Genomic DNA, 27,500 nt, shown 5'->3' on the forward strand with positions numbered 1-27,500 from the left:
AGATTAGATATTTGTGCATGTGTGCAAAGAGGAAAAGGAAGGGAATTGGCAGAAAGTGGAAAGGAATAAGAGAGAGAGAGCTGTGTGTATTTGATTTTGCCCATGGAAATCATTTTGAGGGCCAGATTTTCAAATGTGGGCACCTAAATTGTGTCCACCAAGTTTGTGTGAATACCTGTTGCATCTGCACTAACAAATCATCAGTAAGAAATCAAGATGATAGGCACCTTAGAAATATCTACGTGAGGTGGATAAATAGATCAAAAAGATATTCTATCCATTAGTAGGCTGAAGATAGGTCCTCTTTATAAACCCTATTTTAAAATACCTTCCACCCCAGCAACTTCACCAAAAGCAAATTGGTACATAACAAATAGATGGGTAGACAGTTAATTCTGTACAATAAGTATGAATTTTCATGTGAAATAATCCAGTTTTGAGGCACAAATCTATACTTTGCAAATGCAAAGGGAGCACAGACAAATTAAGCAGACATAATTTGAGCTGTCCACAGTTTAAAATTTGGAAATTTTTGCACCCTCTGATGTTAATACACTCCTCACTCCAAGTCTGTATAGTTAAAATGAGGATGATAAATCCAATAGCAAGTGTATGATAATAATCTTAATAGATTGATCTGCTGTCCAGAACCCTTTCTTCTGTATTTACCATCACTTCATGTAATGTGCCTGTTCCTCCCAGGTAAAAATAATTAACTTGCAGTTGACTGATTATTAAAAATAAGAAGCTTTTTTCCACCACACTGCTTATTAGATTTGATATCAGAAAAAAGCCTTCATTTGGCCCAAATAAATACCTCTGGTTTTCACCACTTGCTGTAATGTTTAAAGTAAATAAGTTCTTGTCCAGCTAGCATGATTGAATTCATTCAATTACAAGAACAAAGCCATTGTATAGAGGCTTAGAACAGGCCTTTTCTCTGTTTCCTTTAAAAGAGTCTTCCTTGTTACTGCAGGGTGCTTGCTAGCCTTGTGAGCTGTTCAATAATTTGCAAATGCTAAAAATGTGTGTGCTTATTTTGCAGAAGAAATGAAGGAGGAGTATGACACTATGGGGCCTGAAGCCGCAATTCAGACCACTGGAAACAATGGTACAGGTAAGGCAAATGGTCCATTTGAACATCATGTTTGTTCTATGTCATATAGAATTAGCTGTGAATGAAGGTAAGAAGTGGCTAAACAATTTATTTACTTGTTTAGCTGAACAATTGAGAAATGTTTAAATAATCATCCTGTTTTCAATCTCCACTCCCTCTCCCCCAAATTTGATTACAGTGGTACAAACTGGGTATTCAGTGAAAACTCAATCTCTCTTTTCCGCACCATGCCTCAACCCCACTCATTTTAACTGCATTATTGTAAGCTAATAGATTTTAGCATTGGGAGGAGATGTTTTTGCAGTCATGGTGAATGAACGAATTTAAAGTACCTGGGCCAAGATACTGTAGTCTTTTAATGAGAGAGACTGTACAAAGAACTTGATAATAAGGACGAGGTGCACTCTTTATGGCAACCCCATATTAACAGGGAACAGAGAGTAAGATACTTCAGAGAATTCGGATACTTTTCAGAAACACAAATACAACCCCCCCATATATACACAGATACACAATTTAAATGCATATTTATGAGATCATTTTGTTTCTAGTTAATCTTTTTTTTCACATTCCATATCTCTTTCTTTCCCTTCTTAAAATCCATGCATTTCTGTGGAAAAAGAAAGGGAACTTACATATTTTAGAGTCGTTATTTTTGAGCCATCTCTTTCTATAGCTGCGAAAGACCGTAAAAAGTTTCTGTTACTATTGTTCTATCCAAATTAATTCTGGAGTTTGACCATGTTCTTCTCAAAGACCCTTTGCCATAGATGGTGCATGCATTACACTACATTCACCTTACTTTCTGCTAGATTTACACTTAAATATCTAGATGTTTTCCAGCACAGGTAAATCATTATGCATCATATTATCATGTTTGATTCATAGGTACTGCCTTCTTGAAATGTTATTATAAAATATGGTACCCAAATGTTATAAGGATTTTATTACTCACACATCCTTAATGCTGGTACACACCCACATAAAACCTACAATGTCCTTACTAAATAACACAAGAAATGTACTTTCTAATTCTTGTGGGAGAAAATAATAGAAAAATAAAAACATATCAATGATTTTCTTCATACATTAGATTTATGCATGAAAAAGTAATGAGTGGATTAGAATGGAGTCAAAGTTTATCATTATATATATCTTTAATAATATTGCTATACGGAACCGAAAATAACAAATATTCTAAAATCACTTGGTTTTTCAACATATGTTCACAAAGTGATGACTCATATGTGGTACTTGGAGTTACTGGACATGAAAAGGTTCAGATGTCTGATTCAGAAAAAAGGCTGGATTGTTATCTGATTTACCATTACAAGAATCTTTAAAGTGCCGTCTTAGGCTTTGTGACTATCTTTCCACACATTTTTCTGACCATAACATTCCTTGACTCCTTCCTACTTGTTGTGTTGTCTCCTCGGAGGGCGGGGAAACCTGGTGGCCTGTTGCCACATACCGTTCCTTTCCAGTTTCTGATAGTCTCTTCTTTCTGCTTTGTACTGTGGCCTTAAGTCTCCTCTTCAGGAGAAAAGTATTACAAGACCTGTCAGCTGACGGCCCCATAGATCATACTCTACTCTTAATCCAGAAAATAGGTGTCCCACTGCTCCTGTAAACCAGTCAGAAATCATCTTCTAGGAGTAGACATGAGGCTCACAGCTCTCTCTCACTTAATTGGTTTAAATCAGTGTCATTCTGTTGACTTCAGCTGAGGATCTGACCCAGGAAGTGTAATCACTCCTGGACAGTCATGGAGAGCTGCCTTTGGCCCTGTCTACAATAGGAAATTGTGCCTTGTTGAAGATTTATTTTCAAACAACAGCCAGAAAACCTCTAAAGGGCCTCATTGCTTTGCCATTTAAAATGTAATAGTTACTCTGGAGTACTGAACTGTGGGACTGATAAATCACAGACCACATGAAGTGCCCACAACTTCTTCATGATTAGAGGTTCTCTCATAACCATAGGAGCTGACTCCGTGGGTGCTCTGGGACTGGAGCACCCACGGGGAAAAATTAGTGGGTGCTCTGCACCCACTGGCAGCCAAGCTCCCCCATCCCTGTCCTCACCTCCTTCTCCCCCAAGCACACCACATGCCTGCTCCTCCCCCTCCCAGCACTTCCCGCCCGCCACCTAGCCGCTATTTGGCAGCACTTAGGACTTTCCAGGAGGGAAAGAGAGGAGCAGGGATGCAGTACGCTCAGGGGAGGAGGCGGAGAAGAGGCCGGGCAGAAGCAGGGACTTGGGGGGAAGGGGGTGGAATGGGGGTGGGGTGAGAGTGGTGCAGGGCTGGGAAGAGTGGGGCAGGGATGTGGGGGGTCGAGCACCCACCAGGCAGAGAGGAAGTCGGCATCTATGGGTGAAGCAAGGAAGAATATCACACATAATGGCTGGCTGATTTTGAGACTTAACTTTTTTTTCCAAATCCTGAGAAAACTTTTGGGTTGGGTGGTGGGAAGAACCCTTATTTTAGTCATTTTTTAAAATAAACCTCAATAATAACAGGAACACCTTCCTTTCTATATACCTGTGTAACAGCTATTACTATAGCCCTGTCTACACTAAAAGGCAAGCTGCATTTGAAAAGCATCCTAGAGGATAACTTCCCCCTAAATTGATCTTGAAAATACACCTAACCAGACTATGTAGACCAGGTCAGACCCTGCTCAAAAGCCTGCCCCTCAAAGAATCTTGAAGGGACTGGCTAATGGGAAGAGAGGGTAGGTGAATCGTTGTGGTATCTGAGACCTTGTCCTTTCTGCTGAGACCATTGATAAGAGTACTAGCCATGGCTGGCTCCAGGCACCAGTGAAGGAAGCAGGTACCTGGGGTGGCCAATAGAAAGGGGTCTTGTTGGGGTGACACGTCCGGGTCCGCAGCAGCAATTCAGTGGCGGGTCCTTCAGTGCCTCGCTTCCTCTTCGACAGCACTTCGGCGGCAGCTCAATCGCTCCGCTCAATCGGGCTTTTCTTTTCTTTTTTCTTTCTTCACCACTTGGGGCGGCAAAAAAGCTGGAGCCGGACCTGATACTAGCTAGTGCCATTTGTGAGGATTGTTCTTGTGATGTGGACATCTTTCCACTAGGAACTAGACTGTCTTCTCTAGCTCATTTCGACACCACCAAACCTCTGATGGTAAGGATTAGTGGTCACTTCCAGCTGAGCTTGATTTAGAAGTGAAAGATCCTATAACCCATTGTTAATCCCCAGAGCCATCCAATCTCTATCTGAACGTTCTCAGATACTTTTCAATATGAAATAATGTACCTTACATCTGGCTATTGAGAAAAATAAAAAAAAATATACAGTGAAAGTCACTTTCAATCACGTGTCTTTCAGTCAGAATTTTGCTCTTGCTTCACTGAACACTTGAAAACCCTATCTCTAAATAACAAATATTAACCTTTTTGGGAGGATGTTAGGAGGAATTCTTTGACATGCTCCTTGTAGCAAGGATTTATGTGGTCTTGCTTTGGTACTGTCTGTTGACTCAATTTCCCACAGTGTGTTGCCTCAGTTTCCCCTCCCAGATAGTCAACCACCAACGCTGAGTGTGGTTAGGTCATTGAGGTGACTTAGCCCTCCACCAAAGGAGATGAACTAAGTCTGGGTACAGGTGAGGCTGAATGCCAGTCCCCTTAGAGGACCAACTCACCCTGTGACACACCCTCAATAAAGACGACATCACAGTGATCTTCATTTGCCCACGGAAGTCCAGATGGGACTTTTTTTTAGAGAACATTATGAATGCTTCTGGATTGTCCAGGGAGCTCACTGCTAAATAATAGAAAATGCTTCTTGCTCCTGAAGGCTGGGCATGTTACCCCTGCAAGGTTCCCCGATTCTAGGTGACCTCAGAAGACCTCATATCCAAGTCGCGCACAGGGTAGAACTAACTACAGAGTTATTATTTGGCCAGGCAGCAAATGTGATTGCTTTTAGGAAAAATTCACTGCAGTATGTCATTAACATAGAAAGGAAATAACAGAAAGATCTTTATTATGCTAGTGCTCTTGCTACTTTTATATATGGCTACCATGAAACATTTTTTTTATCCTCTATATTTTTATACTAAGCAACATAAAGTTTATACAAGCAAAAGCTTCCACTAGAGTTAAAGGTATAGTTCATAGTTCAGCCATACTAAATCAATTTGCAAACTGTTTCTAAAGGTCTCTAAAAGGGCTACTTAGCAAAATGATGTACCGTAGAAGCTGTTTTTAAATAGTTGATTGTTAGAATCATTTGATTTACTTCATTGGTCCGATTACTTTCATTACAGTTGGGGTTTTTTTTTAGGAGATAGATGAGCAGATTCCCTGTTAATGAACAAACAACATTTCCCTTTTTATATTAATAACATCTGGCTAATAAGCTTTGGCTGTCGATGTTTTTCATATGATTTAAAGAAGGAGGAAAAAAACCTTCAGGGGAGAGGAAAACAGAAGTAAAACTTGGCAGGTTAGAAGGATAGGCCGTTTTCAGACCGTAATCTATGTGTACCAATGAGGGCCTGTCACTTCCTGCCTAATGAAGGCTGTGGTTTTATTAGTTTTGTTTGCGATTAGGAGCAGCTATCTCCACCTCACAGTAAGAGTTCCCACAAGAAATAACTGGTCTCCCAAGCTCCTTGAGTGTCCTCTTTCTCTCTTTTTTTAAAGATACTAAACACCTCCTTAATCTTTTCCTCAATGTATTTTATTTTAGCATGATGCTCAGCCTTTGGAACTGGAAATATTTCTACTGTCCATGCCCTAATAATTAAATAAAATGTTACTTATTGGTGAGGTCACCTACTGTACTAAATGTTTGACTCACAGATAGGAGTGTGGGTTCTGTGTGTAATTTCAATCCACAAGGAATCTATGAGTGCGGCTTTTTACATGGAAAACAACGAAGAGCTTAGAGGGAGACACACCTAATGATAATCAAGTGATTTGTTTAGTAATACTAGGTGATTTTTCCATAATTTCTGAATTCTCAGCAGTAATGCATCTTGTAAGAGACTGACGAGCACATGGTCAACCTTTGCTATTCATGTTAATCTTTAATATTACAGTACCAGTAGCATTGTTTAAGTTAAGGATCTGTTAGCTTTTCTGCTAAATCCCCTTGTTTTTAGGGGTTTAAAAACTAGACATAAACATTTTCTTTAGATCCTGGATTCCATGCATATGCACAGAAGCTAAATAATCCACAGATTTAAGAATTGCAGAGTCTATAGTATTACAATTGGCTAGTATAACCTGTTGGATCAAAAGCAGCTTTTAAACATGTTCCTGGGCCAGCCTAGACAACCCAAACTCAGAATTAAAACCGACAGACTCAGGGTGTTATAGTATCCTTAATTCATACTGTTGTGCCTAGTTATTGAAAAGGAACATTTCTCAATCAGGGAATATTAACACTTTACAGGCATAAATTATCTCAGGAGCTGCAAATTCTAGACACCATGGGAGAAGTAAAAGGTGGGGTTTCAGGCTTAACTTTGAACATTTCAGCTCTGCTATGAAAAAGACATACCCAGAACACAGCCTGACATTTCGGTGTGTAAATATGATTATGTACAAGCAACCACCATTTTGTTATATTCTCCCCACAACATAAAAGACAAATTGTTGCATTACACACATACATTCCCACTGTAATTTGCACTCAGAACTCCAGTCTTTCCTGCATATAATCATACCCTACTTAACAAACAAGTTCTTGTTTGCAAATAAGCATTTGGCACTTAGTTTGTAACATATGAACTATATTAGGTGGACACTCTTATTGAACAGAAGCCATAATGATTGTTCAGATACATACAAAGAATCAGGAGCAACTCAACAATTTGCTGTTCCATATCCTCTTTCCTTCCATATAAAATGTCAAAAACTCATGGAAGTGTGGACAGTAATTTCTAATGATGCTGGCCCTTCATTTGAACTGACAAAAATTTGCTTGTTTAAAGCTTATAGAGAAATTTTAGAGGACTTCTCACTGATGGGTTTAGCCATAAGAATCCCATTTAAATTGACAAGGTTTGTGTGGCTAAAACTCCATTCAGGGTTTAGACAGCTTCTTTTTTTATATAAAAAACTTATTTATCTCAACATGATGAAAGAGGATTTGATTTGATCAGCTCAATGTGTGGCACTTGCATAGTGAATATGCAATGATTGGCCAAACCAGCTCTTCATGTTCATACTCCTTCAGCATTTTAGTATAGCAATTGAATAACAATCTCACTCATTCATCAGCCATGTTGTCCGTCTTCAGTATGGCTGATGTATATTGGAGACTGTCTGGGGAAGCTTGCACTGCAGCAGTATATACTGAATACCTGTTCCAAAGATAAACAGAGAATTTTTATCTCTTGCACAGCACCTTTCATGGGCCAGGTCTTATTTTATCCCAGCTGATTTCATCCATTGCTAATCTTGACCCACATTTAGGGACGCCACTGTGTTTTTAACTCATTCTCAGCAGGTTGTACATAGAGGAAAGATGCTGTATAGTCAGGGGAACTGGAAATTGTAATTGGCTAGAGCCATGAGATTGTTGCCAGAATTACCTCCATCTGTAAATTATTTCAAGGCACTTCCAGGGGTACATGGGAAGCAAACAAACTATGCTGAACTATCATCTTGCACTTTGACAATTTTTTTCTTATAAAAACTGTTTTTTTTTTTGTTTTTAGGTAAATCTGATAAACATATTTTATCATTTCTCTCCATTATCCATTTCTCATAACTAAAATGTGGTAAAAATCTACTTTGGAGAAAACAGAAATGTTCAACTGTTTTTCTTAGGGCACAATTTTCCACATTCAGAGAACACACTACTCTTGCCTGCAACTTCCATTTTTGTAGAAAAGTAAAAAATTGAGGCAGAGCTGCTAAATGGTTTAAAAACACAATGAACTTGGTTTGTCTCTCACTCATACTAGTTTTGCACTGTTGTAATTCTTCTTGGGCCTGATTCTTCTGAACCACTAGTTTGACACTGATGCAACTCCACTGACTTCATTGGAGTTATTCCTGATTTACACTGGTGTAAGGGAGAGTAGAATCATGCCTGTTTTACTTTTGACTGGTTTATGAAAAATCAAATATATCACAATTTTGCTTTCTTATTTGTCCTACAGAAAAATACATTAAAAATGTCATTGATCATAAACTATTCATTTAATTTAAGGTCAGTTAAAAATAACTATCCGAATTCACATTGTCTTTATTTAAAAAAATAGAGAAAGAAAATGGTCTATTTCCCAGTTCTCCTCTGGTTTCATTAATATTTGTCTATAATGTCCCAGACTTTACAAGATCTTACCTCTATGCAATATTCAAATTCTGGGAGAAGAAATGCATATTGTTAGCAACAGAATATTTTATGGTTGAGAACATATTATACTTCATGGACGTTGCACGGACAATAAAAAATTAGGTTTACATTTTCAGAAAAAAAGCAAAACTCTAGCATGGACTGTAAAAGTGGCTTTAGGCCCTGTACCCCAGTTATGGGCTGGAAACATGTGGTTCTATTTGTAAAATTGTACAGAGCAACACATTTTTCAAACAATGTATTTTCTCATTATAAATTACCCAGAGATGAATTTTCCAAGAAGAAAAATAAGGTTGATGCTATGAATTTTAAAGAAAGCAACACTTTGTTCTTGTAATCAGAAAAAAAAATGGCACAAGACAAGGCAGTTTTGAAGGGGTAATTGGTTGTGTGCTTCACTACTCACAAATTACAGACCTGCACCCGTGAGGTGCTATGCAAAGAGCTGAGCATCCTCAGTTTAGAAGGAATCAGTGGGAACTGAGCAGGAAGAGCAGATAGAGTAGAGGTCCCCAAGGTCTCAGTTCTGCAAGTTCCTCTGAGCAAGTGGACTCCTGTACCCACACAGAGAGCCACTGAATTCACAGGAGTTCCCTGAGGTCCAAAGGTCCATCCATGCAGAATACTAACTTGCAGTATCAAGGCCCAGTAAACTTCTGCTTCCTTGATTCATGAATGATCTCATTTAAGTGATTTGGCCCAATCCTACTCCCATGAAAGTCAATGGCAAAGCTCCCATTGACTTCATTAGGAGCTGAGACCCAGTGAGACTAAAAGTCTGCAGCAGGATCAGGCTCAAATCACAGACTTGTAGCTCCAGCGCAAGTGTCAGCATTTCTTGCAAACAACCATATAAACTTACCTAATCTTACAGGGAAAATGCACTCAAAACCACTTCTTTTTCCCTTCCCCCAATTTTAGTTAAGAATGCAAATTGCACGTCGGACTTTGAGGAATATTTTGCCAAAAGGAAACTGGAGGAAGGAGATGGGCATGCAGTCAGCATAGCAGAGTACCTACAGCGCAGTGACACAGCCATTATTTACCCAGAAGCCCCTGAAGAACTGTCTCGCCTTGGCACTCCAGAGGCCAATGGGCAAGAAGAAAATGGTGAGGCTGTAATTCATTTTTAGCCACTATCCTGACTTCTTGCAGCTGTTGCAATTATAAATGCACTACATGCCTGGGTGTTTACCTTAAAAATTGAAGAGCAGCTGCAGAGGCATGGAATTTCATGAGCAAAGATTGGAACTGTAATTTTAGTGTATTGTGATTTTTTAGTCAGCAAATTATTTTGTAGATGAAATAAAGAGCAAGAACAATTAAAGCTTAATTTAAAAAGGAAAAATGCTCTCTCTATGGTTTTAAGTTTCTGAACTATTGAATTTTTACATGAGAAATTTAGGGTTATTGACCCATAACTCTCTTACTTCTTGGTGAATAATTGAAAAAGTGTCCATGAGAATGATTTGGCCGGTGTCATATTAACATAACAGGTTAAAATGAAATGCAAATTGTCAATTGATTGAGAAAAAATATTTCTTTGTTTTTCAGCTATTTAAGTCTTCAAAAAACTAGAATAAGGACTTTAATTAATTTTCTAGCACAGTATGAAATGATTCATACAAGTTTGTTGTGGGTGTGTAAGGGGAATGGTGTGTTCTGAGGCCAGTTTGAAATGATGGCACTCTAGTGTAGCAGATTGCAATGATTCCTGTCATACCATCTCGGGCAATAAGCCCATTAGCTGCCATTGATTTACTGACCTTTTGGCCTGCTTCTCTCTCTCTTGTCTCTCGGCTACAGACCTGCCACCTGGAACTCCAGATGCTTTTGCCCAATTGCTGACCTGCCCCTACTGCGACCGGGGCTACAAGCGTTTGACATCACTGAAGGAGCACATCAAGTACCGCCACGAGAAGAATGAGGAGAACTTTTCTTGCCCTCTGTGTAGCTACACGTTTGCCTACCGCACCCAGCTCGAGCGGCATATGGTGACGCACAAGCCAGGGACAGATCAGGTGGGGAGTTGGTTTTAAGTGATTTCTTTCTATAATAACCCCTTAGAGAAACGATATTGCTTTGATTGGCAATCATTATTAATTTTTCATGGCATTTTGAAGATGCAGATCTTTTAATGGTAATAGCTTTAATTGAGGTCTAAATGATTTTTTGATGGTCTCTTCTAATATGATTTAATAGTCTTATGTTCACGATCGAATGAGTGTGTTAATTTCTAATTTAAAAATTTTATTTGCACTTTAACTTGACTTTAGTTTCGTTTTTATGTTCCTCAAAAAGTGAACAAAACTGTGGCATTTTAATTATACAGTATTAAACATCTCAGCAATTTTAATTCCATTTTTCACCTACTTTTACTTTGCAGTTTTTGCAACTAGGATCTCAAAGACATAGTAAAAGATCTACTAATATTTTTTTTCATTATTTTTGAATAACCTTTTCAATCACATAAAATTATGCACATTTTGCATTTAAAATAAAATTACACATTTTTAGAGTAAATCTTTCCATAAAATGTATAGGTTATGTTTTTTGAGTATACCAATAACTTATGCACACATTAGGATTGCAGTATCACTATAATATATATATCCTACTAGCATATCTGTTATAAATCAAAATGATTGTTCCTTGATATGATAAAAGTAACCTTGCAACATTATTGCTTTGCATTATTTAGTTCATTTCACTATTACATTTAAGCCAGCGCTCTGTGTTTTGAACAGGTGACTGAAGCTTTCTTTCATTCACAAACTGATTACTCAAAAAGGCTGTATCCCAAAGCTTTTTACATACTATACGAAAACTATTTCTTCTGTTCCCTAGAGAATTACCTCTGATAACTGGTGTTACGGAGTGTTGTAATGGAAACACAACTGGTGTGTCTTAAACTTCATAAATGAGTGTGTGCATGTATCAAATTATATAGGCCTTATACCATATTTATTTTTCTGAAACAAAATCTAAACTAAAAATCATAATCAACTATATATCTTTTAATAGATTTTTCTCAGCATAAGGTAAATTCAGTTAAGCAAACATACATCTTCTAATCATGCAATTTTGCAATTAGCATTCTTAAGAGAACAGTATCTCTTGCTTGATCTTAAATCAATATAAATGATTCTGGTGCAGTTTCTCAGATTGCTTCCTTTTCAGGGTTTTCTGGTAGGCAAAAACATTCTCATATACAATTTTTTTAATCTAACACAATCTGAGGGTTTTTCCCCCCTTTTGCTTTATATTATTAAAAACACTAGGTTAAAATGCCTAGATATTTATCCAACATAACTGTCTGAAATTTCACATGCAAGAGTCTGATTGTGTTGGCGCATTATGAATGGTAGCTTTGGTGTTGAAAAGTCCCCTCATTTGCTCATGGCATTTACAATTAGTAAATTAAAATGATTGTATCATATTAACAGTGGCACAACTAAAGTTTATAGTAGTCCTCTGAGGGCTATGGGGGGAGACAAAACAGCTGTTGCTGTTTGTTTATGCAACTCAGCAACATATGAGCGCTGGTCCCTCAATGGCGCTCGGCGGGCTGGGCTCTGCTTGATCTTTGAAGGTTGCTGCTGTTTGAACAAACCTCCCTGTGTCCCATGTAACACCATCTGTTTCACTAGGAATGTGGGAAGATTCAGCACACCCTAGCAGTTGTCATACCGTTTCTATGCTGTCTTTTTTGCAATAGGCTTTTGTGTCATTGCTACTTGAAAAAAGCTGACCTCCTACCTTGAGCATCCAGAGTGGATGACTGTATTTTTTTTCAGAATTCAAAGTCACAGTGCTTTTCTCACTTGTTCAAAAAGGTCAGCTGTGTTTGATTATATCTTTATGCTGCTTTTAACTTGTCCTTTCAACCAACTTTTCTCTTGTTTTGCCCCTACTCCTTAGCACAGCACTGGGGGGGAGGAGAACCCACCATAAGAAAGGTAGCTGAAATCTTTCCTGCTGGTTTGTGATAAAAATTTTCCAGCAGCCACAGCCTCATGCTGAAGATATTGTGGCTTATATTTGATAATGAATGAAATCTGATATGTAACACTGTATTTTCTACTAGTGCAGTAAACAGGATTTTTAAACAAGAGGCGTTCCACATGTTTAGAAGCTGCTAGGACTAATAAGAACCACAGATCTTTTTACAAATCAGTTTCTCTCATCATACCTTAAAGCAACACATTTCTGATGAGAGACTTAGGAAATAATTCTAAAGCAAATATCGAATCCTCATCTGAAAGCACTTTCGCATTTGTTTCAGTTTACTGCCAACATTTTGATTTTTATTGCAACACCGATAAGACGTATAAATGTATATGCAAACCTTTTGGTTTGCCTGATAAATAGAGAGTTAAATTAATTTTGTTTTTTTTTTAACTAGAAAACTCTTGGTTCCTCTTTCATAAAATTCATATCAGAATCTTTTCTCTCTAAGCACCAAATGCTGACCCAAGGAGCAGGCAATCGCAAGTTCAAATGCACTGAGTGTGGCAAGGCCTTCAAATATAAACACCATCTGAAGGAACACCTGCGAATTCACAGTGGTGAGTAGCGGAGGTGCTGCTGTTCTCATTTGCATTTTGTTTAATTAGCTGAGTTTTAAAGATTGCTTAAAATTTACACAATTCTGTTTGTAGCTTCTTAGAGATACTAAGGTATTTCATAAACAATATCTGACTCATCCTCATTTATCATGCTGTTAATAGCATGATCTTGCTGTAAGATTTTGATATAATAATGCTAGTTACAAAAAATAATAGATGCTTTGTTGTGCTGCTTGAGTTCAGAGGAATTCAGAAATTTTTGTTTAGTTGGCTTTTGGAGGGACCAAATTTTTAAAAAAATGAAAATGTCCAAGTGGAAATAAATGAAATATGGCTCATATGTTGGGATAATGGGCATCTGAGGAATGACTCATATTGTATTGCAAGCTAAGGCATTTTTTTCTATCTAGCTATCAATCTAGCTATTTAGCTAGCTGGGGCCTGATCCAGCAATCTGATCTTTACAAGCTGACACTTTTGTCCACACAGAGACCCCTTGAGCTCTTCCCAGCCACAAAGGTCCATCTATATGCATGTGATTACTGAATCAGGACCCAATTTTTTATACAGTGCCCATCCTTGTAGTATCTGAATGCATTTTTGAGAAGGCTGAATTTAATTTAAGCTTTATGGATTTGACTGCCCTACTTTAGCAGAAGACTTACCTACATGTGACAAAGAATACCATTTTCAGTCACTCTGGTGACTTTCAGGCGTTGTGTTGTCAAATGGGAAACAATGATTTATAATTGGCCTCAGCAGTGCTAAGATTAAGGCCATACACCTAAACTACAGTGCGCATCATTAAAAACGCAGCTATCACTTTCCACGTTGCAATAATAGTATCGTCTACTCTTAGAATATGTTGTGGAACTAAGGAGTGACAAATGAATTTTAATTGTGCCCACTGTATCTAGGAGGTGACAGAGCTCTACATAACCAGGGTCCCCAGTCATACACTCCTTTAGTAACACATGTAATGTCACTAATAGCACTGCATCACTAGCAGAACTGCCACAGAATTGCTTGGCTATCACAGACATGGAGTGAGCCAGGTGAGGTTTTTTGCATAGGTCCCCACAAAAGCTTGGATCAACATCAAAACAAGAAAACTCCACAGAGGTGATATGGGGAGAGATGCTGGGCTCAGCCATGTTCATAGGATTCTTTGGCACCCAGAATAAGTAATCAGTGGGGTAGGATCATTATCTCTCTCTGCCTATTAGCCAGTGACAACATCAATATCTAATTAGGTAAATGTATAAGATCAATCGTTATAGCAGTAATATTATTATTATTATTATTATTATTATTATTATTATTATTATTATTATAAAAATAATATATTAATGTTTGGTTTTAATTATCATTTTAGGTGAGAAACCATATGAGTGTCCAAACTGCAAGAAACGTTTCTCCCATTCTGGCTCCTACAGTTCGCACATCAGCAGCAAGAAATGTATTGGCTTAATCTCTGTAAATGGCAGAATGAGAAACAATATCAAGACGGGTTCTTCTCCTAATTCTGTATCTTCCTCTCCTACTAATTCAGCCATCACACAGCTGAGAAACAAGCTGGAGAACGGCAAACCACTTAGTATGTCTGAGCAAACAGGCTTACTGAAAATTAAAACAGAACCACTAGATTTCAATGAATACAAGGTTCTTATGGCCACACATGGGTTTAGTGGAGCTAGTCCTTTTATGAATGGTGGACTTGGAGCAACCAGCCCATTAGGAGTTCATGCTTCTGCTCAAAGTCCAATGCAGCACTTAAGTGTAGGGATGGAAGCACCACTACTTGGGTTTCCTGCAATAGGCAGTAATTTAAGTGAGGTGCAGAAGGTCCTACAGATTGTGGACAACACGGTTTCCAGGCAGAAAATGGACTGCAAGGCTGAAGAGATCTCAAAGCTGAAGGGTTATCACATGAAGGATCCATGCCCTCAAACAGAGGAACAAGGAGTTACTTCACCTAATATTCCACCAGTGGGTCTTCCAGTAGTGAGTCATAATGGTGCCACTAAAAGTATTATTGACTATACATTAGAAAAAGTCAATGAAGCCAAAGCTTGTCTCCAGAGCTTGACCACAGACTCAAGGAGGCAGCTCAGTAATATTAAAAAAGAGAAGCTGCGTACCCTAATAGATCTGGTAACTGAAGATAAGATGATAGACAACCACAATATATCCACTCCATTTTCATGCCAGTTCTGTAAAGAAAGCTTTCCTGGTCCCATTCCCCTGCATCAGCATGAGCGTTACCTGTGTAAGATGAATGAAGAAATCAAGGCAGTCCTTCAACCTCATGAAAACATGGTTCCCAACAAACCTGGAGTGTTTGTTGATAAGCAAGCCCTCCTGTTGTCATCAGTACTTTCTGAGAAAGGAATGACTAGCCCCATCAATTCATACAAGGACCACATGTCTGTACTTAAAGCATACTATGCTATGAATATGGAACCCAACTCTGATGAACTACTGAAAATTTCCATTGCCGTTGGCCTTCCTCAGGAATTTGTGAAGGAATGGTTTGAACAAAGAAAATTCTACCAGTATTCAAGTTCCAGATCACCATCACTGGAAAGAACCAGTGCCAAGGCGGTGCTGGCTGCCACTAACACTCCCACTAAAGACTCTTTGTCAGCCAGATCTCCAATAAAGCCTGTGGACTCTATAACTTCACCATCTATAGCTGAACTCCACAACAGTATTACTAATTGTGATACTCCTCTCAGGCTAACAAAACCTACACATTTTACCAATATTAAACCAGTTGATAAATTGGACCACTCCAGGAGTAATACTCCTTCTCCTTTAAATCTTTCTTCCACATCTTCTAAAAACTCCCATAGCAGTTCTTACACTCCAAACAGTTTCTCCTCTGAGGAGCTTCAGGCTGAGCCTTTGGACTTGTCTTTGCCAAAACAAATGAAGGAACCCAAAAGTGTTATAGCAACAAAGAACAAAACAAAATCTAGTAGCATAAATTTAGACCACAACAGTGTTTCTTCATCATCTGAAAATTCAGATGAGCCGCTAAACTTGACTTTTATCAAGAAGGAGTTTTCCAATTCAAATAATCTGGATAAAAGCACTAACCCAGTGTTTGGTTTGAACCCATTTAGTGCCAAACCTTTATACACAACACTCCCACCACAAAGCGCATTTCCTCCGGCCACTTTTATGCCACCAGTCCAGACCAGTATTCCTGGGCTGCGACCATACCCAGGACTAGATCAAATGAGCTTCCTACCACATATGGCCTATACTTATCCAACTGGAGCAGCTACTTTTGCTGATATGCAGCAAAGGAGAAAGTTCCAGCGGAAACAAGGATTTCAGGTACATGATCATAATTGGTTTGTTTTGAAAGGCTATATTTCAGTATCCCTCGTCATGTCCTTTTATATGAAAAAAATAGTCCTCAAAGTGAAATGAAACCTCTCCAACAGACATAGCAGAATTTTAGCTTGAACTTGAAAATTATGATGGGAATATTTGTTCAACACAGAAGAAATATGAACACATTTCATGTTTAGCTTTTAATTTCATTAGGGTTATATTTGTCCTCCACGAGAATTTTATATACCTATCAATGGCCCAGAGAATTCCCATTGACAGAAAACACTGCCCTGTACCTCCATAATGGTTCTGCACCACTAAAAGTCCTGTAGGCTCCCTAACACCATGGCTTCATTGGAACTGCTCTGCCTGGAACTTCCCCCAGCTCATGGCAGCCTCCAAGACCCACAGGAGGACTTCATATTTTCTTAACTAGTTTCTGTGAAGCCAGAGAAGGGACAATGTGTATCCCTACCCTTGGCCCTGCCTCAGGCCAACCTATACCTCCCCTCAGCACATCCAGTTCCCATTACTTGCCCCTACATTGACTTACCACACAGAGGCTTGCAGGAGGGCCAGAAATGGAAAAGAATGGTCTGTGGAAGCGGCATCTGAGCCCACCCATTTCCACGTAAAGTCCCCTCCATGTTTATATCTAAGGGGCATGATTTGGGTTACATTTGTTAGTTCCTAGGTATGATCCTATATTCCTTTCTCAAGTAAACTCCCATATAAGTCAATGAGTAAAGGGTATATGATCTGGTCACTTAGGTAAATATGCCAAAAGGTTGGTCTAGCAAAATCACTTTTGTCTACAGATATTCATAGTGTGTAAGAATGTACATGTGTTTATGTATTAAAATATAATGTACACAGTTTAGTTAAATGAGTTTAACTGATTATAGATGAATAAGTTTTTACATTTGTGGACATTCCCCTGTGACCTATTATGCTCCATTAGTAATTTTACTAACAATGTTTTATAGTTTCAAATGTGAAAATCAGGTATGGCTTAACGTTATAGCCTGTAATCCCTCTTTGCACAACAGGAGCATAAATAGCACTGCACCTCCATAACAGCTGTTCCACTATTCCAATTTACAGTACATCTGCCCTCTTTGTAAATGTATTTAAGCCTATTTAATCGTCTCTAATATTAATTAGTGCAAACCTAGTCTAAGAAAACTGAACTGTGTGATAGCAAATGGAAATGTATGTTATCATGCAAGTTTGCACTCTCTTTGGATCAAGACAAAATAAATATCAAGAAATGGAATAATTTACTGATCCACATTCATTATTGCTTAATGCTGAAGGCTGTTTTAACATAGATAGACCATTGATAAGAAGTGTTATTAATATTCCCTATTTCGAATTACAAAATTAAATATAAAAATATAGCTTGAGGCCTTTAGTCGGGAGACATACATTTAAATGGATTGCATAATAATAACATTTTGTACCTAAATATAAAATTCAATTAAAACCTTCCTACAGATACAGAATATATCTACGGTTCTGTGTTTTGACAGAAAAGATCTTTAGTTGTTTCTTATATTTATTTCATAAAAGATATTACAATAGCTTTTATGATCTTTGAATGTAGTCTTTTACATTATCATTTCCTGCTCCCTGAAATACTTAGCATCTATATCATAAACACTCTCTGTTTAGATAATTCATACAACTGCTTACTACACAGTGTTCAAAAGAAGACAGAGTTTTCTAATGCAGTTGAAGACCAAGAGGGACAGTGACAGAAGCAGATGTTCCTTGGTAGCAAGGTCCAGTCCTGTTAACATTTTCTACTGAGCATAGTTATTATTATCATGAGTAGCCCATGAGCTAATGGAACTAGTCATGGTATTAAGCACTGTGCTCAGAAGTTTTAGCAGGATCACGGCCTATGGAATAGCTCCCTAATTCTATATACTGTAGGAAGACAAGATGCTGCAGTAAGCCACAAAATACAGGAAGCACAATGTTTTACATAAACAATTTGGTTACATCGCAGGGAGAACTGCTTGATGGAACACCAGACTACATGTCAGGCCTAGACGACATGACAGACTCTGACTCCTGTCTGTCCCGAAAGAAGATCAAGAAGACAGAAAGTGGCATGTATGCATGTGACTTATGTGACAAAACATTCCAGAAAAGCAGTTCCCTTCTGCGACACAAATATGAGCACACAGGTATGAATGCCTTAAATGTGCAGTTAGACTTTCATTGCATGTTGTACATTTCATAATATTTAATGAGTACACTTGTGCGACATAAGATGCAGCATATGCTGAGACTTTCAACAAAAAAGAAATAATGTGTTTTGCTTAGCTCAGATTGACTTTTTTTCTTTACTTGTTTATTTGTTGTTTGTGCTTTTTTGTTTGTTTTGTTTTGTTGCATCTTAATATCTTTTTTGCTCACCCCAAAATACAATGTACAGACTATGAGCCCAATCCTGACAGATCTTGTCCCACTGAAAGCAACGGGAACTGAGGGCACTCAGCAGTTCACAGAATAAATCCCTATGTTAACAAATTTCAAGTAAGGCTGGCCCAGTGGCATAGTTAGAGAATGAAATTTGATATATTACAAGGCCTGAAATGAGGAGTGATATCGTTTCTTACTCAGGATCTGATCCCGCACCATTTAAATCAATAGAAAAATTCCCTTTGCCTTAATGTAAAGTGTAAATCCTGACCCTCAATGAGCTATTTAAATGGAGTAAATCCCTCTCACCGGCCTGAGGTGCCTAAAGAGAAAAGAGGTTGCATCTTACTTTTTCACTTTTTACTGCCTCATTATACAGCAATTGTTAACTGTTTTCAAGTGCAGGTGGTTTTGACTGCTGTGGAGAAGGGGTGGAGGTTAATGTAAAATGGGACCCTAAGATAAAGAAGTGTGTAAAAGCCCTCCAATCCCCACTTACATTGGCCATGATAGATTATATCTCCTTGACTTGAGCCCAGGGCAGAACTGAATTAGGAAGTGAAAAGCCCACACTTTAGTTCAAAATGTTTTGGAAAGGGGAAAAACAGGACTTGGGCTCCAAAAAACAATACAAACAGCTAGTTTCTTGAGACAGCGTAAACATGTGAGATCAGTTTTCATGTTTCAGGAAAGATGCCAATCTCCAACTGCTTAGGCTAGTACTTCATGCCCCCTCCCCTCGCAAACACACACACATATTTCGGGAAACCCATCTGTAGATCTTTATAATGTGATACCTCCTCTCCTTTCCTACCTGCCTTGAGGAGCTGTAAAATAGTTAACAAAGTTGACATTTAAAGTATCATCATTGGCATCTGAGGTTCCACCCATTGAAATAAATGCACACTTCAGAGCTAGTGTATAGGCTGTCTGCAGACTCAGGCAGACCTCTTTGAACTGATTACACTTGCTTCACATTTTGAAGGTTTGTTTCACGGGCATAACTGCTAGCGAAGGACTTTTCTTTAAAATGAAAGTTGAGCATTTCCTTGGGGTGGTGCACCCTCACTTGGAGAAACATTGCCTTATGGGCAAGTATTTTTATAATTGTTCATTTGGGGGTTTCTAGCATCTTCCTCTGAAGCATCTGGTGCTTATCACTGTCAGAAACTGAATACTGGGGTGTCATTAGTCTGATCCTGCATGCCAGTGCCTATTGCCCTAAATCAGGAGGACTCATAATAAAGACATTAAACAGTGGGGTAGCATTACCCTCCCCCCTACAATCATGGTTCTGAGCCTACAGAGATGCCCATGATAACCTTCTTCAAGTTGCAAGTAAAAATAAAAGGAATTTGAAGAGACATTTTAGAAAATGCTAGTGATAGTGTTAAAACTGAGTTATAAAAAAATTACTGGCATGTTTTAAAAAACCTATTAACATTTGTCATGGAAGTTTAGCGGCTGAGGTTTGGATTGTGCTATAGATAAATTTTATCACCTTGTGATCATTCCTTCTTACACTTTAGTTCTAATTTTTTAGCTAAATCCCATACAGAAAAATAGGAAGGAAGGTAAAATGCTCATGGGATTAGGAAAGAAAATTAAAAGCAACATTTTGAACCAGACTGGTTGGTTCATTGCTGAAAATGAGTTTCACATTGCATTATTCAGATCAAATTGTTTATTCTATACAAGAAGCTTTGAAGGCTTTACGTCCCTGCACCTTTTCTCTCCTCAATGATTTTATTGCAGCCATCTGCAAACACTATGGTTTACCACATGACTACCGTAAAGCTCTTATGTTAAAACTGGCCTTCATATATATCGGGATCTGGACATATGGTCCAGTTCCATAAAGTTGGTAGTCCATAAGGTAGACAGACATACTGTTGAAAGGGTGAAAATTTGACATTTTGAAATGCGAGCAATCACCTTGATTTGCAAAATTTACCATTTGCAAAATCAAAAATATGTTCTGGGATATAAAAAGGACTACCTACTGCCTCGAAAAACATTGTCCAACTATAGGATGCTAACCTTCCTCTCTCTTCACTGCTCCACTTCTCTTGATTTTTCAACTATATGTCTATCAATTTTATGGGATTTAGCCTTATGATCCAGAACATATATATGGTGTCATATTTAATACAGTAGAACTACAGTAAATCAAAGCTCTAGTGGTATTTACAGAGAGGAAGGATGGTTTTGTGGCAAAAGCGTAGATGCTGAAGCTACGAAATCTATGTTCTGTCCTGCTTTGCCTCAGACTTCCTCTGTGAATTTGAGCAAATTACTTAATCTCTCTGTCATCTTCTCCTATCTGTGAACAGGGGGAAATTATACCAGCCTACCTCTCAGGGGTGTTGTGAATCTTAATTCAAGAACACTGAAATCCTCTGATGGAATTGCTATATAAAGTGCAAAGTATTATTATGAATTTGTTTTATTTTATGAAACTTCCAAACGTCATGTTGTAGAGGGGTGTGGAAGCTCTGCAGATCTCTATTAGACTGGCCTTGATAGCTCATTCACTACCTTTGGAGGCATGAAGTAATAGGATTTTACAATAAAGATGAAGTTTACAACCACTGTGATTCAAAAGAAATCTAATATTTCGAAGTTTTTCTTCATTTGCCCCTTTTTTAATCTAAGTGAGTTTCAAATTGTTTTGATACTTTTGGAAAAAGCTATAGTTATGAAGCTGCAATTGTATCTTTTAAGATATATGAGACATTTCAATCTGTGTTTAAGGCAAGGCACTTTGTACCACAATTAACTTCTACTTCTGGATTCTGGATCATTGTAACAGTTGGCCAAAACTTTTCAATTTCAAAATTTTTTGTCCAAAAAAGGGAGTAAATATTTAATTTTTCACAAAATGTTCCTCTTTTTTGCCCATCTCTAATCTTTATCCCTTTTACTTCATTTAAAAATGTCTTTTGGGGCAGTCAGAACGCTTCCTGACCTTCCTAGAATAACACAAATAGAGAATATTTGATCCCTTCTGAAGTTTGCTATTGGATTCCTATTTTATTTCACTTTCCCAGATAGTCTCTTTAGAATGGTCTTGGTGCTCTCTTATTATGGCATTTTTATAAAACGTAACAGGGCTAAACCTTAATAATTACTGGTGGGCTCATTTTACCTGCTGACACATAAGTCACATATTTTATCTATTGATGCTGTTGTGTTTGTCTGAACCCATACTAAAAGTCTGCAGGTTGTCAGGTCTCTGCTTTATTGTTTGATCAATCAATGACATATTTCATTATTAATACCTTTCAGATCTAATGATATAAAAAGACTTTAGTGCTAGAACAGTGCTAGAACAGTCAGATACAGTGGGCTGGAAATTCACAGTCCAGACTGACTGTGGAGAATTACCCAGGCCAGGGGAAAATTCTGTAGGTGAAAGTTAGGGAAGGTAGCATAACCACACTGTCTGATGCCAATTGCCTCACCTCACATCTGGCTGAAGGAGAGAGAGAAAGTGTGTTTGGGGAGGCCTAGGTATCTCTTGGATGTCAGAGTGGAAGGGGGATGGGATGGAGCTGAGCTCCATAATGCCTGATCCTTCACTGTTATAGAAGCAGCATAAGCAGCATAGGTTAGAATAAGCCCTAGGTGCTCCAGATTTTATCAGGGCTGAGGATCAGACAGCTAGAATCGCTGTCTAGTATGTCCAAGTGCAGCTCGAATGTAGTGAAGATTTGGGGCCAGAGACACTACAATCCATAATTTGGAGCTTCTAAGATATGTCATTGCCTTTCTGAAAAATGATTTTGGATAGACTCTGAGCTCTGTAAAATGCTGCCACCTGTAACTTAACTTACACAAAGAGGACTCGTGTTACTGCTAAATGAATTGCATTGGTTCTCCCAGGTTTATAATGTGGTACACATTTTGGGACCAGTGTATCAGAGTGCCTGTCCTAGGGCCAGATTCTGCCAACTAGACTTAAAAAGGTTTTTTGACTTCAAATGGAACCATGTGTTCATGCTAGAATAAGAGGCTTTATAAGATCACAGTTACTTAAAAATCACCTGACACTGCTCTGTATTTAGGTTATAAATAGAAAATTATAGCAAATGCTAGGTAGCGCGGTGAGTTAATACTTCTGTTTTTTTCACATGGGAACAGACCCTGACTCTAGTCATAAGTTAAAATTAGTCAGGTAGTTTCATTCTCATTCCCTTTTGTTTATAATATTTAACCATAACAAAATTCAGTACAATTTTCATTTTATGCTGAGGAGAGGCCCAGAACAGAAATAGTAGCAATTTTGCATTATAAGATAGATATCGTGATGGGCGAATGTGTATATGAAGATCCACGAGACTGAATAAAGAGTTAGAAAGCCTGACTTTTAATGATAGACTTGAGGAGCTCCATCTATTTAATTTAACAAAGAGAGGGCTAGGGTGACTTGATTACAGTCCCTAAGTCCTGCATGGGGAACAAATATTTGATAATGGGCTCTTCATTCTATCAGACAAAAGTATAACATGATCCAATGGCTGTCAGTTGAAGCTAGATAAATTCAGACTGGAAATAAAGTGTACATTTTTAACTGTGAGGGTAATTAACCATTGGAACAACTTATCAAGAGTCTGGTGGATTCTCCATCACTGGCAATTTTAAATCAGGATTGGATGGTTTTCTAAAAGATCTGCTGTAGGATTTATTTTGGGGAAATTCTATGGTCTGTGTTGTGCAGGAGGTCAGACTTCATGATTACAATTGTCCTTTCCGGCCTTGGAATCTATGAATCTTTTATCTGGAAATCAACTTCCAGTACTTCCAGGTATCAATCAGGTCATAAATGCTGGAAGGAATTATGCTTTCTTTAAAAAAAAGTGGACCTGAAAAAATTTGCATGCCCTTTGTTTTGAGTGGTCCTGTGTAAAAGATGGGAATCCCAGGCAGATTTCCACAAACCACTTGGTGCAGAGATTAAAAATTTGTCTTTAGGGAGAGGAATCAGAGTTTGTATTCGTGATGGGGTTCAACGGGTTACCCACACCTGTCAGCATAGGGTAGACACAAGCTGAGCCAGTCAGTGTAGCGCTCACCATTAGAGGTGAAAGAGACAGTGTCATCATGGCAGATCAGCAGGGAAGGAAGATATTGGGGGTATGATAGAAGGAGTGCTAACAGAATGGGGCTGCCAAAAAATAAAGGTCCCTGGGTAGCTGAGCACCTAGCACATGCCTTGTTCTGAGCACCAGTTTGGTTTGATTCAAGTTTAGGGGGAAGGTTAGGATTTGTTCTGGCTTCATCACAATCATTTGACCCCACCCCAATAGGAATTCTTTGGCAGAGCTGCACAAGGAAACTTGCAGTGTGCTTGCAACACAACAAAAGTTGGAAACATTTTTTTTTTAATCCTACATAGGAATCCTGAATCCTACAATTGTTGCTTTGTATTACATATTCTATTTTATTGCTTATATGGGCCAATGAGGGCCTTATGGCTGTACTTTTACTTTAATCCTTTTCTTTTCCACTGTATATTTTATTAAGACCTCTTTTTTATTTTTGTGGCTTTCATGCTGATGTTTTGTTTCCAGATGATTCTGTAAACTAAATTTTGTTTGGAGCCGAGTAGCAAATCACCTCTCTTGGGATAGTATTCTGAATTCCCAGGTCAGGAGTTTTCCTTATTTAGAGCTTGATTCATGCAAAATTAACATGCCATTGAAAGATTATTTTCTCTCACTTCACTCAAATACAAATTTAGAATTCCCCATTTTGTACTCAAATAATGTAAAAAATAGGTAAATTCAGTGCTTGTGATTTTTTTTCTGGAGATAGATGTCTTCTATTAAAAACAGAACAAGTGGGGCTTGGGCGATTATATATAAATTGCATTTATCTTGCACCTTTGACCCACTCACTGTACTCTGGCCTCTAATCCATGCCTACCAGGACTAACTCTAAAATACACACACACACACAGCTGCCCCAAGAAGCTACCTTTAAAAAAGAAAACGAAAGCGCCACAAAAATGTTTCCTTCTTTCTTCTTAACTGAGAAATTTCTATTCTTCCCACATCCCCTTGAAAAAAAAATTACATTTGCTGGAGGCAAAAAATTGGTAATATTTAGTCCAGGACCAGTGACAGATTTAAGATCTGAAGTCTCATAACTTTGCAGAGCTAGAAATAATAGCTCTATACCAATGGCTTTGGGAAATCCATAGCTACACAGCATTCATTTTTAGCCAAAAAAGTCCAGAGATACTGGAATTTTAGAGATCTTTGTGTATAGAAATGCAATTTTAGGCCATTTTTAGATGCTTTTCAAACAGATTAGTTGTAATTGTATCTCACGTGTAAACTGAACACAAGTTCCTAAGGGGGCCAGTTTTTGCAGATGGCAGGATACAAAAAAAAGTCCAAATATTTGTTTTAAATCTCTCTTAAACATTTATGAACTAGTATTACTGTAAAATATGTGGCATATTGGTGCACAGTGTTATAAATGTTTTATTGGCATCCATTTACATTGATTTGCATAACTCACAAGTAGCTTCATCAGCCATGAATAATACAGATCATTTCAAATAAGTCCCAGTAAAAGTGCTTAGCATTGGGCCTAACTGTGGTCCCATTGAAGTCATGACATTATACTACAGCACTGTCAGGTATAGTACGTTATCTAGATAAGAGAGAGAGAGAGAGAGAGAGAGACTGTACTTGCAACCTTCCCCCCACCACCCCTCCACGTGTGTAACAAAAAATCCCTTCAATCTTATTGTATGGCCTATTAAGTCATAAGAGGGACTCTGCCCAAATTATATTTACTTGTTTTAAATGGCTGAAATGTTGAGGTTTGAAAAAAAAAACTGATTCAAATGTGCAGTAATCTGATATATTTAGAAATATTTCTATTAACATTGTAACAGCTGCATTCTATGCACTGCTAAGATATGTTGTGCAGTACGTCATCAAAGAACTTTGTACCACCTGTCATATTCTACTGGATCCAAATTTTGTGTGTTTCGAAGGACTTTAATATGGATGTAAATGGTAGACAAAATAGTTCTGTATAGTCTTTCTGGTAATAAATTAATGTACAAAATAATACATTTTACCTTTTAATTTCTAAATTAATTTTTAAAATAAATATGGATTCTTTCCTGGAATTCTCTTTTGGTGCTGGTGGAACTGAGTGGAGTATTTGTTAAAGGGAGGGGATAGAATGAAACAAGAGCTACAATGTGTTAAGAGCTACAACAGTCAAGAAAGATGTATGTGTGAGGGGCAGTTTTATAAACTTACAGGAGCTAGAGTAGCCGCCAGACAGTAGGGAAAGGTGGACTGGCTGGAGAGGAAATGGGAATGGCTAGAGAAGTGGCCAGCAGGGAGCTGGTGAGCACAGCTGGGAGATGGAATAAGGATTGGGAAAGGAAGGAGCGTATAGTGTGGCTCAGGTAGATTAGGGATTTCAAAGTAAAGCAGGAGCAGGAACACTTACGGAGAGGTAAAACAGCCTGTGAGATTTGGGTTGCAGGAAGGGCTGCAACATGTTGATCAGAAAGTCAGATCAGCACTCAGCTAAAAAGACACATCAAAACCAGAGTGCGCTGAGGAAGTGATGTTCATATGTGGATTAGGTTGGGATTTGATGCCAAATCACAGTCTGCATACAGATATGATAGTGCTGAAATCTCTTAAACCAAAATGGTAAGATTTCCACCAACTTGAATAAGATTTTGTTCACAACCAAACCAGAATCAGAGAATAGCCTTCTTCTGGTTTTGGATTCAGTCCAAAGACAAAGTCAGTGGGGCATATTCAGAGCTGGAGTTTCAAATCCAAAACTCCAGTGAAACATAAAGGCGTTCAGTTTCTGATATTTTGGTTTTGATCTTTGTTTAGTCATAAATAACAAGTAAAATATTGTTGAAATACCTACTTGCTGAATAAAGGCCAAATACTCAAATATTTCATTCATATTTGAGTTGAATTTTAAATTCTACTGTAAGGGAATAAAAGAAAGATCATTAAACACTCAAAATATGGGCATGAACTGTTTAAAACCCAGAAGAAAAGAAATTTAGACTTAAGCCTGAACTCCATCCATAACTCACCCCCCCAATTTCCTTGTCACTTATTCTGTTTTTTTTGTGGTTTCTTCTGTATCCTCCTTTCTGCCAGATCTCCCCAGATAGGGACCTCTCATTTCACAACATAGGATTTTAGGATGCCTAGAGCATTCATTACAACCACGCCTTATTAAACTTAAACTTCCACAGTAGAACTGAAGGGTAGCTGCAACTAGGCAATACAACATTAGCACAAGCTCTGGTCATTCATTCTAAGCCTCTTGTTTAAGTAGTTTTTATGTCCGACCTTTTCTCTTCTTGTATAATGTCATTGACTACAAAATAAAAGAGAGCAGATCAAATTCATAAAAGCGCAGCTTCAGTTTTCCTGGAAGTTAAGATCCTTCAGTCGTCTTAAAACATTCTTCTGCTTCCTGCTAGAGTTCCTTTGGTCTGTCAATGAGAGTATCCCATCTACCCAGAACCTTGGCTCACAACAATTTTCTTGCCTGGCATCCAGTACACATCATACATCACCACATCTCTTCAAAGGGATAATGCATGGCTATTCTGTGGTTTAAATATATTTTTATGTTCAGACTATTAGGTCTTTATAGTTTTTGCACTGCATCACTCAGTCT

The 27,500-nt window shown here is 38.1% G+C and overlaps 1 protein-coding gene across 5 annotated transcripts in view; it reads left to right on the forward strand.

Annotated features, from left to right (window-relative positions):
- ZEB2 (zinc finger E-box binding homeobox 2) overlaps positions 1-27,500 on the forward strand; it is a 128,031-nt gene that overhangs the window by 96,718 nt on the left and 3,813 nt on the right. For 4 of the 5 annotated variants that reach the window (XM_050969175.1, XM_050969177.1, XM_050969178.1 and 1 more), the window contains 6 exons: positions 1,046-1,117; positions 9,382-9,570; positions 10,267-10,481; positions 12,920-13,028; positions 14,404-16,373; positions 18,388-18,568. In XM_050969175.1, the coding sequence (XP_050825132.1) occupies positions 1,046-1,117; positions 9,382-9,570; positions 10,267-10,481; positions 12,920-13,028; positions 14,404-16,373; positions 18,388-18,568 (2,736 nt within the window). The remainder of the gene's footprint in view (positions 1-1,045; positions 1,118-9,381; positions 9,571-10,266; positions 10,482-12,919; positions 13,029-14,403; positions 16,374-18,387; positions 18,569-27,500) is intronic. The other variant, XM_050969179.1, reaches the window with a different exon arrangement.

This window comes from Gopherus flavomarginatus, chromosome 10 (genome assembly GCF_025201925.1).
Source record: "Gopherus flavomarginatus isolate rGopFla2 chromosome 10, rGopFla2.mat.asm, whole genome shotgun sequence".
In the NCBI taxonomy this organism is placed as follows: domain Eukaryota; kingdom Metazoa; phylum Chordata; order Testudines; family Testudinidae; genus Gopherus; species Gopherus flavomarginatus.